We start from the raw sequence: 15822 nt of genomic DNA, 5'->3' as shown, positions 1-15822 counted from the left end.
GCACACCCCTGGTTTTACCCTGCACACCCTCCACTCCCGCCACCTCCCACTCGGTCTCCATCCCCACGTCAGAAAATCCTCTAGCAGTCCAGCTTTTGCAGGACAAAGCAGCTTGTCCCTGGAGAGGCCATTCCTGGGACAGAAGGGGTGGGAGGGAGCATCAAGATACGCCTTCGATTGTGGAGCCTCACCAGCCACCTGGAGAGGCCTAGACTTGGGGTGGCCAGCCAAAGAAGAGATGCCTTCGCTGGCTTTAGGAGTTCGATGTGGTTCTTTCCTCCGACTCCAACACTATCAGCCTGGCCTTGTCCCGCTATTCCACTCCCCCTCCCCCACCCCACCAGCTCAGTCTCCCCAGACCCCATTCTACGTGGACCAGCCAGGGCGCGGGTGGGGATGGAGAACAGGAAGAAGGAGAGCCAGCTCTGGGAGGAGGAGGGGGAAAAGGAGTCTGGCAGCGGCGACTCTCTTCACCCTTACTGCCGGCCTTCCCAGCTCCAGGCACCACGGTCCGGGAGGGGGCCCCCAGCCACACCCTCCTCCGGCTCCCCCTTACTGCCCTTGCTGCTGCTGCTGCTGCTGCTGCTGCTGGTGCAGGCCGTGGGGAGGGGGCTGGGCTGCACCAGCCCGGCCAGCTCCCCTCTGGAAGAAGTGGTTCTCGAGAGCTACTACATCCCCAGGGCCTGTCGCCCGGAGGTGCAGATGTGGGATTTTGTCTGCTACCACTACCCAGCACTTTAGAGGATGGCAAGAAGTTTGACTCGAGGTAACGGTTTGGGTGCCCCCAGATTCACCATTTCCCTTCCCTCAGCCCCAAACACTGCAGGCTGAGGGGGGGAGTCCTAGACAGCCATCTCCCCAAAGACATGCCTGCCCTCAATCGCAAACCTTCGCCTATCAAAGGACCCCAATTTCTTTCGCACAAGCTTCCTATGTCCCCCAAAGTGCTTGATAATCAAGGTGAACTGCTCTACTTACCAGTGCTTTACTTAAAGACATGAAAGGGGGTGGTTTCTGGTTCATAGCTGGGGGAAGGGCTGCTGTGTGTGAATTTGACACTGGTCTCAAGTCTTTCCACCTTTCCATCCACCCTGATTCCCTTTCTGGCTCCAGCCGCAGGTTTCACTGCCTTTGCCTTTAGAGAAGAAGGAATAAGTAGAATTTTTTTTGGTGGGGGTTTTGAGCAATGGGTGGGGTAAAGCAGGTGGGCAGGATAAGACAGCAGGAGGGTTCCAGGATAGCCTGGTGTAGGAATCCTGTCTGGCTACATGTCACACGGTCACACACGCCACCCTGGGCTCCTTAGAGAGTTTTCATGCCTCCCTCTCCGGGTGCCCGCACACCCCCACCTCCCTCCACCTTAGTTCTACCAGGCCTGTGCTGCTGCCCATCTTGTCAGCCTCGGGATTTGAGACACCAGCTTCTGGTCTGAGCCAGGCCTTCAGTCTGCTCTGGAAAGTCTACTTTTCCTGGATGAAGCAGGGCAGGTCTGCACACCAGCTTCAGTTAAACTTTGGGTCCCAGTCGTACACACAAGCTTTCACACCATACCCCAAGAAATCGGTCCCTCTTAGACCCATCCCCAAAACACACAGCTCGGCCTACAGAAATTAGTGGATTTGGAGGCAGGCAGTATATTGGGTAAGAACACGATCTCCTGAGACCAAGACCCTGGGTTCAAACCCAGGCTGTGATCATGGACAAGGAATTTTACCTCTTTAAGCTTTACTTTTCTCATCTGAAAAAAAAAAGTGGTTAAAAACAAACTGAGTCCCTAATTCCTAAGGCTCATGGGAGGACTCAAACAAGATGATGAATGAAAGTGAACCTCACCCAGTGCCTGGCAGTCTTGACTCGGGAGAACCCTGGTAGTGCTTAACTGGTAGAAACTTTGTGCCATGGTCGGGTTCTCACAACGGCACAGTGAAGGAAGCAGATCAGACAGACAACCAGATCAATGGGTAAAATGAAGTATAGGCAGTAGCCAGGAGTACCGCTCTGAGCCCGTGGCCACCAAGGAGCAGGGGAGGGATCGGAAGCTGGGGGATGACCTCCCTGTCGGGGACTCTTGGATCAGAGCTGGGCCCAGTTCATGCAGTGCTGAGCTTGGAAAACAGTTCACAACCCACAGCCCCTTCCATCAAAATAACAATCTCCCATCCTTCACTAACTTCTGAAAATTGCAACTAAAAACAGATAAGAGCCATGTCAATTTTAGAACAGGCCTTTTCAAAACTGACAACTAGTGGGTGGGGGTATAGCTCAGTAGTAGAGCGCATGCTTAGCATGCACGAGGATGCACGAGGTCCTAGGTTCAATCCCCAGCACCTCTATTAAAATAACCTAATTACCTACCCCCTCCCAAGAAAAAGCAAAATGTAAAAGAAAAGTGGTGCTGGGAAAACTGGACAGCTAGATGTAAAAGAATGAAATCAGAGCATTTTTTTTAATTGAAAACCTATCCCCAGCCCCCTGTGCTTCCCCTTCCCTTCCTCGGTGAATTGATGGTGCAGGAGCCCATACATGGGCTTTGGCGTTCAACAGACCACATGTTAGTTGTGTGACCTTGGGCAAGTCCCTGGCCTCCCTAGTCTCAATTTTTCTCATAAGAAAAATGAAATCAATAATGCTCACCTCACAAGGGAGAGAATTAAATAAGATAATAAATGCAGAACACCAAGCGTTTCATTGGCTTATCGTTTGCGTGCTCAATCACTGTTCCTCTTCCCCTGCGGCTGAACGTACCACCTTCTTGCAGTCAGCAGACAGCAGCAGCAGACTGCTCCCGTGACCACCTGCTCCCATGCCCACCCCTGCTCCGGGACTTCCTTTTGTAGCAGCCCATCCTATTAAGGCAGAGCTTGTGGCCCACCAAGGACAGAGGCTTGAAGAGGAGATGAGGATCCTGTGGATCTACACCTATGTATAGGGAGGGAGACTGTGTGTGTGAGCACCTGTGGATGTATGCGACCATGAGCAGAGGCCACTGTATCCTATCTATCCCCTCCCTCTCCAGCTATGACCACCACACCTTGGTTGCCATCGTGGTGGGCGTGGGGCACCTCGTCACCGGCATAGACTGAGGCCTCATGGGCATGTGTGCCAATGAGTGGTGACGCCTTATTGTGCCTCTGCACCTGGGCTATGGCAGCATCGGCATGGGTGAGAAGGGCTGGGGCCCAGGCAGGGGGATGCAGGAGGCCAGGGGGCAGAAGCAAGGACCCTAGGAAAATGAAGCTCAGAGAGGGACAGTGACTTTCCAAGTATGAATAGCAGCAGGTCTGGGACCTAAATTTTGGTCTCTCAGCCCCTGGGGCAGGAGGAAGGGAAATAAGAGGGCCCCAGCTGGGATCCTAGCTTGACTCCGCTGGGGCGGGGGAATGGATGGCCTAGCGGGATGTTCAGACCGCCACTCCACCCCCCAACACTGAGGGCTGCATCAAACACAGGGGGGCTCATTCCCCTGGACGCCACCCTCTGCTTTGACGTGGTCCTGCTGGATGTGTGGGACAAGGCGGACACCATGCAGGTGAGCACCTTGCTGCGCCCACGCCACTGCCCCCGCATGGTCCAGGACAGTGACTTTGTCCGCTACCACTACAACGGCATGCTGCTGGATGGCACCGCCTTTGACAACAGATAAGGGTTGGAGGGAGCCCTGGGGAGCTGGGGACTGTGGCAGGCAGGGGGCAGTCCGGGGGCCATCCTGTCTCTTCCACCAACAGCAGCCTCACCTCTACCTCACTCTTTGCAGCTACAATAGGGGCGGCACTTATGACACCTACGTGGGCTCTGGATGGCTGATTAAGGGCATGGATCAGGGGCTGCTGGGCATGCGTCCAGGAGAGAGAAGGAAGAGCATCATCCCTCCGTTCCTGGCCTATGGCGCGAAAGGCTATGGTGAGGGCAGCCAGGAGCGCAGGGGTTCTCTAGAAGTGGGCGGCCATATACAGTTACTCAGGCTGTACGCAAGGACATCTAGCCAAGGAGGCAAACAGGCATGAAACCTAGTACTTGGTGATCATCTCATTAAGAAGGGGTGCTTCATTCTGATTCACACAAAGGCTCAGTATGGGCAAGTGGTGGTCCTGGGGAAGCCTTAGCTCCGGCCTCACAGGGCAAGAACCAGGGCTGCTGATGGGTGGGAAAGGACTCAGGAAAGCAGGCTTAGCACCTTTTTGCATGGCGCTCACGTAGACCTCCCTGAGTTGGGAAGAAGCCCGGCTTTGCTCTCCATTTGGATGGTTCAAGCCTGTCCCTTCCCCAGGGACTGTGATCCCCCCGCAGGCCTCCCTGGTCTTCCATATCCTACTGATTGATGTCCACAACCCAAAGGACACCATCCAGCTGGAGATGCTGGAGCTGCCGCTTGGCTGCATCTGGAGAGCCGTAGCCGGGGACTTCATGCGTTACCACTACAACGCCTCCCTGATAGACGGCACCCTCTTTGATTCCAGGGTTCTGAGGAGGACGGTGGGGGTTGAGAGGACAAGAGAGAAGCTGAGGCAAGAGGGAAGTACCAGGTGTGAGTTTGCCCCAGGCAGCAGTTGGGGGCGGCTCTGAACTGCTGGGAAAGGCAGGACCCCTGTGACTCCCTTGCTGGCCTCCCCACCTTGTATTGCAGCTACTCCCGCAACGACACCTACAATAAATATCTATGTGGGGCAGGGTTACATCATCCCCGGGATGGACCACAGGCTAAAGGGCTGGTGCCTGGATCACCATCACCCACCCCCCAACCACCCCCCCCAGCCGCCACCTCGCCTACGGGGAGAACAGGACTGGTAGGCTTGTTCCCTGATCCCAAAGCCAGCACCTCAGCTCCTCCTGACCTCCCCTAGGTGGGGGGATTCCAGCCGCTGCTCTGACCCTCTCATCACAAAAACTGGCCCCCTCACCCAACTTCTGCCATAAGTGCGCCATCCTTTTCTCCAGGGCAGTCTCCCACTTCCCCCTTCCACACTGGAGAAGGGCAGCGGACTCCTGAGTTTGGGGAGGGAGGGTGGTTACAGGAGACCAGAAACATCATAGCCCTAGAAGCAAAGACGCCTGGACTTGAGACCTAGCTTTGCTGGAAGCCTCAGTGTGCTCACTTGTAAAATGGGACTAATCACATAGCTCAACAGGGTAAATTATTGAGATGTTCCAAGGTGTACATAAAGGGCTTTCTAACTGGCATGCCCTCCCTCCCCTCCACTGCCTGCCCATCCCCCAGAGTATATTAGAAGAGGGGACTAGACAAATATCCCATCCCATCCTCACTTAACCCCCTGGCAGGGAAGGTCTGGGGCCTCCATGGAGGCCTGAGCAGCTCCTCCTAGGCTCCGAGCTGATCCACGCCCCCATTCTGGCCCCAGGAGACAAGATCCCTGGCTCTGCTGTGATCTTTGATGTCCACATCATCGACTTCCACAACCCTGCAGATAAATAATTTTCAGCCAGTAAAAAGTGGGAGCAGATCAGAAACAAAAGTTCTAGTGAGAGCAGCTTGGAAGACAAGGGGGGCCTGGGCTACTTCCTTTTTTTTTTTTTTTTTTTAAAGCTTCTGATGTGGTAAAAGAAGAAATGCCACAGAGAATTACAAAAATGGTGGTACGTTCCAAACATTTACATTTTAAATGAAATGCTTTCTTTGTATCAAAATAAAAAGAACCGGAAAAAAAAAAGAGAACCATACACTTGAGGATGCCACTGGTGAGAGAATTTGAAGATTTATGGAGAAGATGAATCACTGAACAGTACAGAAGCTTTTCAGCTGTCTTAATCTTTCTTCATTCTGAAGCCCGCCCTTTCTTCCTTCAGTGTCAAAAGTTCTTGAGGCTCCCAGTTATCCATGAATTTTGTCATCTCACAGCGGCAACTTTCTACCAGATTGGCATACTTTTTTCCTTCCTGTTTTCCCTTTTCAGCAGCTTAATACAATTTGACACGTGCTCAACATAAATTTGTAAGGCATTTTGCTTTTGTTAGTGGGTATCTTTCTAGTCCTTTCTGTATACATTTTATAAACATGTATGCATACACATTTTACATACATGATTATATATATATAGTTTATTTTTCTATTATACATGTAATAATAACACATATATTTTTCTTTACTGTGAAATATTTGCTATATAAGAAAAATACATGTAATATGTGTGCATGAATTATAAAGCACAATAACAAACACCTTTGTTTGAAAAAATGAAACGTCACTGACCCCCTGAGGCCCCTGTGTGTCCTCCCCACAACATCACCTTCTCCCCCACCCCAGGGGTTACCACTATCCTGAATCCGGTGTACATTGTTTCTTTGATTTTTTTTTCAGTTTTCCCATATAATTCCTAAATAGTATAAGGTTTACTTTTGCCTCAGATTTTCCTTTATAGAAGTTTTGATTTTCTTTTGTTAGATTTCTCCCTAAGTTTAAAAAAAAAAAAAGATTTCTCCCTAAGTATATGAGGCTACATAAATGGTATTTTAAACATTTGTTGGGTTTTTAAAAAATAATTTAAAACTTCACAAAAGAACTGCAAGTACTGTACAAATGCCTTTTTCCCCCTAAATCATTTGAAAGCAAGTTGCCAACAGGAAGCCTCATCACCTCCAAATACTTTGGAGTCTTGTTTCCTGCAAACAAGGAGATTTTCCTATGTCACCACAAGACAAACATCCAAATCAGGACGCTAACACTGACCCATCACTGCCATCGAGTCCTCAGATCTTTTCAAGTTGCACCAGCTGTTCTCATGAAGTTCTCGATAGTGAAATGGTCCAGCTCAGCATCGTGTGCTGATGTTGAGTCTTCATGTCTGAGGCAGTCGCTGTGGTCTGGAAAATCCCCTCTGTCCTTTCTTGACTGTCATGACCTTGATGATTTTGAAAATTACAGGTCAATAATTTTGAAGGGTGTCCACCAGTTTGGGTTTGTGTGACATTCCTTCATGGTTAAATTCAGGCTGTGATCTTTGGCAGGAATCTTGAGGATGATCTGTTCTCCTGGCATCCTCTCAGGCTGCACATGATTTAGATTTGACCCATTACTGGTGATGTTCGCTTTGATCACTTGATTAAGGTGGTTCAGCCAGAGGTCTCCAGCCGTAAAGTTACCCTTTTCCCCATGGTAATTAGTAAGCATTTTGTGGGGTGTAATTTGAAATGATGTAAATACCCTGTACCTTGTCAAACTTAATTTATTAGTTTATTTATATCTGTGTGGACCCATGATTTCTTATTTTACTCAATGAATTGTAATCCTTTACTGTCACTGTTTATTTTGATGTTCAAACTGTAGAGCCAGTAGGGCCCCTCGAGCCAGCTCCTGTGTCTTTTGTCATGTCCCCATAATTCTTAGGCCACATCTTTACTTTTTCCTACAAGATTTTCCAGGTTTATTTTGCACTTTCCCTGATCCAGACCTAGAATCAGCCATTTCTCCAAGGAGGGCCGATTCCTTTTTAGTGGAGGATGGTATTTAGAAGGCAAGAGCTGGATGCCAGGTGTGGTCATGGTTATGAGTTGAATTCTGTTTCCCCCCACTCCAAAAGATATGTTGAAATCCGAATCCCTAGTACATCTGAATGTGACTTTATTTGGAAATAAGGTCTTTGCAGATGTAATCAAGTTAAAATGAGGTCATGCTGGATTGGGCTTTGGTAAATCCAATGACTGGCACCCTTATAAGGAGGCCATGTGAAGACACGGGGGACAGACACACAAAGAGAACACCATGTGACAATGGAGGCAGAGATCAGAGTCTGCTTAGGAGCCAAGGAATGTCAAGGATCGCTGCCAACAATGGGTGGAAGCTAGGAAGAGGTAAGGAAGGATCCTGCATAGAACCTTTGGAGAGCCTGGCTCTGCCAACACCTTGATTAGCCTCCAGAACTGTGAGAGGATAAATTTCTGTCCTTTTAACCACCCAGTTTGTGGTAATTTGTTGGAGCAGTTCTAGGAAACATACAGGGGAGTTGTCAGGGAATACGTGAATGTATACACATACACCAATTTACAAATATATGTATTTCCCTCTCTACCTATATATGAGGAAGACCACAAGTCTACACCAATGAATTCAGTTCTAATCCAAAACCACAAATTCATTCTTGTTTTTTTCCCTTTCCATATTTGTAAATCCCTTCTTCCACAGTGAGAAGCCTGGCTCCCTTTATTCATAACATATTTATGTATTTGATCACTTCCATATATGTAACAATTTCCCACCACATACTCCCTCACACAGATGCTCACTGGACTCAGTCCAAATGCCAAATGGACTCACTCCTCACCTCCATCGCTGAGCCAGGCAGCCCCCTGTGAGGGGCCCGCCTCACCAGGCTCGGGCTCCAACCCCCAACACAGCAACTGACATGATCATACGGATTTTCCCCCTTAATCATTAATGCTGTTGATGTGGCAAATAATTACATCTATAGACTTTCTAATGTTAAGCAACCCTCATATTTCTGGCATAAGCCTAATTTACACACACTCTCTCCACACACACACTGTTGGATTCAGTCCTACAAAAGTGTTTAGGCTGAAACGCAATTTAAGTGCTCCACATAAACTCTGTTTCTGCCTTCAATTTTGGCTTAACTATTCCTTTCTTCCTTGCCGGTTCATCAATGCATTTAAAAGTTTTTAAAAATATATTTTATCTAATGATCCAGTAATCTCACGTCTGGGTATACATCCAAAGAAAATGAAAACAGCTAACTGAAGAGACATACGCACTTCCATGTTTATTGCAGCATTATTCACAATAGCCAAGATATACAAACAACCTAAGTGCTCATCAACAGATGAATGAGAAAAGATGTGGTACATATATACAATGAAATACTATTTAGCTATGAGAAAAAAAGGACATTCTGCGATTTGCAACAACACGGATGGACCTTGCCTTGAGGACATTATGCGAAGTGAGATAGGTCAGACAGAGAAAGACAAATACTGTATGACATGGGAAATTGGAAAAGCAGAGAGTAAATGGTGTTGACCAAGGGCCACAGGTGGAGGAATGAGAGAGACGTTAAGGTACAAACTTGCAACTAGTAGATAAGTAAGTCCTGGAGACTAATACACAATACAATGATTATATACAATAAAACTGTATTATAAACATGAAACTTGCTAAAAGGTTAGATCTTAATTGATTCTAACACTGGAAGAAGTTATAATTATGTGACACCATAGAGGTGCTGGCTAACACTATGACAATCACATTGCAATATAAATGTACCAAATCAATATGTTGCACACCTTAAACTTTGTGACACAATGTTGTAGGCCAAATATATCCCTATTAAAAATATTTTTAAATCTAACATGTTATTTTTAGTTATTTCAGCAGCATGGCCAGTCAATTATCTAGATGCCCTTCTTGTTAGAAATACAGGGTCATATTTCCCTTACTTTCCAGCAAACCCAGGAATGCATTAAAAAGTGTCTGTCATAACAACGGGATCCAGCTGTATTTTAGGAGAGCTCTTTGACTTACCTAATCAAGCACACTCAGATCAGAACTTTCTGTTACCTGCCATCACTTCTCCGTTACCATATTCTCTCCTTCTAGATATTTGGTCTCCTGGGTCTACAATTTGCTTCTTTTATCTTTGCTCTCATAATTTACAAATTTTCTCTCTTTTGTAAACTTGGAGATTTCCTCATTTTTCTTCTAATTAATATAAATTGTTTCCAGTAGAGTCCCTTCTGCTTTTTAGTATTTTTTTCCTTAACCCAAATCTCTTATTCTCTTAACTTTTTTTTCATAGCATCTTTCCTTTCTCAAAAAGAGCAACAGTTAAAATTTAAGTTCTCTCCTTTATTGCTTCATTGATGCTGTTTTGTAGGGGCTATTTAGTTTGGTTGTGCAGCTTGGACAAATTTGTATATGTCCAGCGAGTTTTTTTTCATCATCTACACAGTTAGTCAATACTGGTAATCCTGGGTTCTCTCAGCAATTAGTTTTCAATTTCTCTAAGCGAGGTCCCACTCTCGGTAGAGCAGCCTGCAGGTGGTTCTCCTTCGTCCTTAGTTCTTACGCAGTAATGGAGTAACAGACGCATACATAGCAGCCAGGTGGGCTTCGTTTCTCTTGCAGTCAAACATGGTCATGTGACCAAAGTCTCACCAACGGAACATAAGCAAAATTATTGTGTGGCTTTTCCAAGCACGGTCTTAAGACGTTGAACATGGCTTTTTCCCCCTTCTTGCCAGCTGAGAGCCCTAAACGGCAATGATCTTGCTTCAACTACATACATAACAACAGTGACCTAGGGACAGCAGAGCAACAAGAGGGAGGGCTCCTGAGACCTAGGTGGCCATGTAGAGCAGCAGGTCCACCCCACTGCTCTGGACCACCACCAGAGAAATAAACCTTTCCCCAAAGCCACTGTACCATTGGATTTCTTTGTTATAGCAGCCTAGCCTTCACCCTAACGTATTCCACCACCAGAACCACCCACTCCCAACCACAGTAGCTGCGGAGATCTCAGGAGACAAAATTCCATACCACATCCTGTCTGTATCGAGTCAGGCCAGAGCTTAAAAGGCTATACCCACCTGCTCTGCACGTGGGCTTTTACGGAGCTCCCAAATGTTTCATTTTTGTTTTTTCCTTCTCAGACCATTCCCAAGATGATTATCAAGAAAACAGTAGGGGGTTGCTTGATTGAGTTTCCTCCTCCCCAGCCCCCTCAGTGGTCTTTGGTGAAGAAAGACTTCTATTGTGGGTACGATATATGTTTTTTAAAAGTCAAAGGTGTCTTATTATAGCTAGCTCACGAAGTAGTTAAGTCAGCACTGTGCCCTTTTCTGATTTTGTTCTGGAGAGCTGGGAAATATTCTCCAGGTTTCCCTTCATGTCAAGAAAAATGTAGGGCATGTCGACTTGAGGGTGGCAGGTTGGAATCCAAAAGATAATGAGGTAAGACTGGGTGTTCATTTTACCAGCTTTTAAAAATGGTATCAAACTATCTCCCACCAATGATGGTAGTATGCTGTCAATCACAGAGTTTGGTAAAATAATTCTAGGCATTTGAGGTTAAAAAATAGAAAAGGGAACATTTCCATAGGTGGGTAAAGAAATAGGGCTTGAAACGTCCCTGAGCTAGCGACTGCTGCACGAATTTGCTTTGTGTTTCTTTTGCAGAGAGGGTTCCTGAGCGGGACTGATGACAAGTCATCCTGGCCAGAGTTGGAACAGGGGAAACCGCGCACCTGCCAGTCGCACGTTTTTATCTTTCTTTCCCTCCCTCCCCCCCTCCCCAGGGGGCTAGAAAGTTATTTTTAGGTGGAAGGAAATACAGTGGTCCCTTGATACCTGAGGTAGGGGGTTGGTTCCAGGACGCCCCTGCAGATACCAACATCCGCAGATGCTCAACTCCTATATATGAAATAATGAAGTGTTTGCATATAACCTAGCACATCCTGCAGGACTCTTAAATCGTCTCTAAATTACATACAATACCTCATACAATGTAAATGCTCCGTAAATAGTTGTAAATACAATGCAAACACTATGTAAATAGTTGCCAGTACGCAGCAAATTCAAGTTTTACTTTTTGAAACTTTCTGGACTTTATCCCCCAATATTTTCCATCTGCAGTTGGTTGAAATCGCAGATGCAGAACCCACGGATATGGAGGGCTGACTATAATATCTAAACATTTGTTACTATGAAATACTTACCAAGTCTATTCTGGAGCTAACCAAACAATTCAGGAGCAAACAGAAGAACCTCATCCTCCTCACAGAATCCAGTAAACTGTCCCTCAACCAAACAGCCAGGACCAGACCCTTCAGAATCGTATTTGCCATCATCCCCGCCTCGCACTGTGCTCCAGAGCTGGAAAGCTGTGTGTGGGTCCCGCAGTATCGCCCTTCAATTTAATCTAAATTATACTATGGGTTTTTCAGTGTTGGTGCTATGAAGCTGGGGCCTTTCATAGTTTCACACTGATGTCATTTCTTCTCTAATATTGTTTCTCTTTGTTCATTTTGGTATTAGGATGGAAGTTTTCACAATCATGTCTTTTTTTCTTGCCAGAGCTCTAGTCTTTTACACATGTTTTAAAACCACAAGATGGATTACAAGGGGGAGGGTATAGCTCAGTGGTAGAGTGCATGCTTAGCATGCACAAGGTCCTGGGTTCAATTCCCAGTACCTCCTCTAAAAATAAATAAACCTAATTACCTTCCCCCCATGCCAAAATAAAACAGTTAAATAATAGAATAATAAAAATAAATGAGCCCCCTGCGCCCCCCTCTCGGGAGCTGAATAGGCTGCGTTCCGCTTGGAACGCGCCGCAGAACCAGAGTCCTGGTGACGACTGCCGCGTCCGCTCCCTCAGTCCACTCGCCAACCCGCGGTCCTCCACCGCTGCACCCCGCCAACCCACCCCTCTCTTGTGCCAGGCAAGGTGACCCCATGGCAGAGCGCAAGCCAGAAGGGTCCAGCTTCCACATGACCTGCCTGTCCATGGCTTTGGCCTATTCCTTTACCCCAGATGCCAGTATACAGCCCCACCCTCAGCTGGGCAACACCCAGCAACAGAGTTAGGAAAGGAACCGACAGGCACCATGCCCTACCAATACCCAGCACTGACCCCGGAGCAGAAGAAGGAGCTCTCTGACATTGCTCACCGCATCGTGGCTCTGGGCAAGGGCATCCTGGCTGCAGATGAGCCCACCGGGTGCATTGCCAAGCGACTGCAGTCCATCGGCACTGAGAACACCGAGGAGAACCGGTGCTTCTACCGCCAGCTGCTGCTGACAGCTGACGACCGCGTGAACCCCTGCATTGGTGGCGTCATCCTCTTCCATGAGACACTCTACCAGAAGGCAGATGATGGGCGTCCCTTCCCCCAAGTTATCAAAGCCAAGGGTGGTGTTGTGGGCATCAAGGTAGACAAGGGTGTGGTACCCCTGGCAGGAACAAATGGCGAGTTGACCACCCAAGGGCTGGATAGGCTGTCTGAGCGCTGTGCCCAGTACAAGAAGGACGGAGCTGACTTTGCCAAGTGGCGCTGTGTGCTGAAGATCGGGGAGCACACCCCCTCCTCCCTCGCCATCATGGAAAACGCCAATGTCCTGGCCCGTTATGCCAGCATCTGCCAACAGAATGGCATTGTGCCCATCGTGGAGCCCGAGATCCTCCCTGATGGGGACCATGATTTGAAATGCTGTCAGTATGTAACTGAGAAGGTGCTGGCTACTGTCTACAAGGCTCTGAGTGACCACCACATCTACCTGGAAGGCACCTTGCTGAAGCCCAATATGGTAACCCTAGGCCACGCCTGCACCCACAAATATTCTCATGAGGAGATTGCCATGGCAACTGTCACGGTACTGCGCCGCACAGTGCCGCCCGCTGTCCCTGGGATCACCTTCTTATCTGGAGGCCAGAGTGAGGAGGAGGCATCCATCAACCTCAACGCCATCAACAAGTGCCCCCTGCTGAAGCCGTGGGCTCTGACCTTCTCCTATGGCCGAGCCCTGCAGGCCTCTGCCCTGAAGACCTGGGGGGGAAAGAAGGAGAACCTGAAGCCTGCTCAGGAAGAATACGTCAAGCGGGCCCTGGCCAACAGCCTCGCCTGCCAAGGAAAGTACACCCCGAGTGGTAAGGCAGGGGCTGCAGCCAGCGAGTCCCTCTTCATCTTTGGACACTGATGACGCCGTGAGGGCCGGAGGAGGGTAGCGGAGGATTCCACGTGGCATCTGGGCACACAGATGGGCCCCCGTTACACATCTTGAGGAGCCCTCGGACCCCCTCCGATTTTGCCAGCCTGGGCAGGTAGGAGAAAAAGCCAGTGTCATTTGGTCAGTATCACTCTGTCTGTATTCTCCTGATGGCAAAGACTAGGGACTGTGTTACGACGTGCTGTCTGCAGCCTATGAGCCGTGTCTGTCCTGGTTGCCGGCCAGTCTTGCAGGAAGAGGAGTTACCTTGTTTTATCACTAGGTGGCATCCACCCAACGGGTGGACAAGTCGTGTGTAGCCCCTCAACCCGTCTCTTCCGGAAAAAAGATGTTTTTGAGAAAAAGTTTAGAGAGGTTATATAAAATATTCTTACCAAGCAGACAACTTGGAACATAGTCTGTAACGTGCAGTTGCTGAATAGCTAGCTTTACAGCCACATCAAGGGTCAGAGGCATCACACCAGCAGCGTTTTTCCCCTGTCACGTCATCCTGCTCTCTGCTGTCCCAAAGAGATGACCGCATTGATTCCAGGTCACATCCTTATATGAGTCCATTTTGGGGGTCTTTATTCATCATGAGTGTTTTACTGCTAAGGTTGAAAATCTTGCTGTGTGGGGTTTTTAAGATTTCCAAGGATATCTATTAAGTGATGCTCACCTGTTTTTCCCAACTGTTCAAAATTCACTCACTTAGGTAAGTTAACCGAGATGAGCTCCTTCAGTTCAACTTATGGCAGAAAAAAAAAACCTGAATGGAAACACTGTCTTCTGATCTCTTGCTGACCTGTGTTTCATCCAATCAGGATGTCTTCTGCTTGGACCACCAATTGGGAAGGCTGGGAAGACTTGGAAAGGGATGCTGGGAGCTGAAGAGGAAGAGGCTGGTGAGAAGGGCCAAGCAGAGCCTTTCAGAGACATGGTGCTGAGCCTGCTAGAGACAAGGAACTTACTTAGAGAGTCAGAGTCAGATATGACACTGTCCCAAGTAGCTGTGGTCAGGGGACTGGTCAGAAGACCCAGGAATCCTGGCTCTGCCATTCACCTGCTGTGTGGCCTAGGGCAAGCCACCTAACCTCTCTGAACCCGTGTCTCAGCTGTCAACTGGGGAAATAATCAGCCCCTACAGGGTTATCGGGAGGATGAACAACACAGGACGCTGGGTGAAAAGATTTGGTCAGTGTGAGTCGTGATGAGAAAGTACAAATATGTGAGCTAGTGATAACAGGCCATGGGATCTGTAAAAGGACCGCCAGGTGGGCTGAGGGAACTTTGCTCACAACAGTGGGGCATCCAGGGACATACTCATTTCGGACTTTTCAGCATGCTGTGTTGCTGCTGTGCAGACAGGACTTGAGTTGCTGAGAGGAATTTTGCTTCAAGCCCTGGGTCAGGAGCTGCTGTCTCCTGGGCTGGCTGACTGTCTCTCTGGAAGCCTTGGCATAAACACGGCCCAGAGGAGGCCCTGCCTTTGTGGCTGGACAAGCTTGAAGCTTAGTCAGAGATGTGCCCCCTCACCTCAGACCTGGCTGGGGGCCCATCCTCCCCACCAGCTGGTCCCAAGCCTGTCGCATCCCCGTCTTGTGCAGAGAGCCTGACCTTGGAAGGGGGGTGGGACCCACTGACCGCTTTGCCTTTTCTCCTTGGTGGCTTCTGCCCAGAAGTCCCAGGAGCACAGCTGACTTGGGGGAGGTCTGGGAAAAATCTCCCTGCCTTTGGGGGGGCCGGGGCGGGGGATGAGCCGCGGCTGATGAGAAACTTTGGAGATTCGGTAGATGGCTCTCGACCGGGGCAGCTGCTCTCGGCGCGGCGTGGAGAGGGTTCGTGCAGACATTTCCTTGCCGTGCGAAGAGGATCGCAGGAGGAGGCCGCCTGCGGCACATCTCGGACGGTCAGAGCCATGTGTCGGCACTGGTGACCACACAGCGAGGACGATGAGGCCGCCACCGAGCAGGGCAGGGCCCGGGAGGAGGAGACAGGGGCCCCTGCCCAGAGCCCACGCGCTGCCCAGCGGCATCCCTGCCACCCGGCCGCTGCCCTCCCCCGGGAGACGCACTCTCTGGACCCCTGTGAGGCCCCTCATGGCCCTGCTGCTCCTGGTCTCCATCAAGCAAGTAAGAGCCGCTTTTATTATTA

At 48.9% G+C, this 15822-nt stretch overlaps 1 protein-coding gene and 2 pseudogenes across 2 annotated transcripts in view; all 3 read left to right on the top strand.

The window, feature by feature from the left end:
- The first annotated feature begins 515 nt into the window (after positions 1–515).
- On the top strand, positions 516–5431 carry LOC140686371 (peptidyl-prolyl cis-trans isomerase FKBP10-like; annotated as a pseudogene).
- A 6808-nt stretch (positions 5432–12239) lies between these two features.
- Positions 12240–13659, top strand: LOC102544462 (fructose-bisphosphate aldolase A pseudogene; annotated as a pseudogene). The gene has a single exon (XR_012060119.1). The product of XR_012060119.1 is annotated as a fructose-bisphosphate aldolase A pseudogene (transcript).
- A 1961-nt stretch (positions 13660–15620) lies between these two features.
- Positions 15621–15822, top strand: part of LOC102544195 (glucagon-like peptide 2 receptor) — a 43581-nt gene continuing 43379 nt past the window's right edge. The window contains exon 1 of the mRNA XM_006216183.4: positions 15621–15800. Within this exon, the coding sequence (XP_006216245.3) occupies positions 15621–15800 (180 nt within the window). The remainder of the gene's footprint in view (positions 15801–15822) is intronic.

Source organism: Vicugna pacos, chromosome 16 (assembly GCF_048564905.1).
Source record: "Vicugna pacos chromosome 16, VicPac4, whole genome shotgun sequence".
Lineage (NCBI taxonomy): Eukaryota > Metazoa > Chordata > Mammalia > Artiodactyla > Camelidae > Vicugna > Vicugna pacos.
Note: the sequence above shows the minus strand (reverse complement) of the source record. Positions and strands in the feature narration are given on the sequence as shown.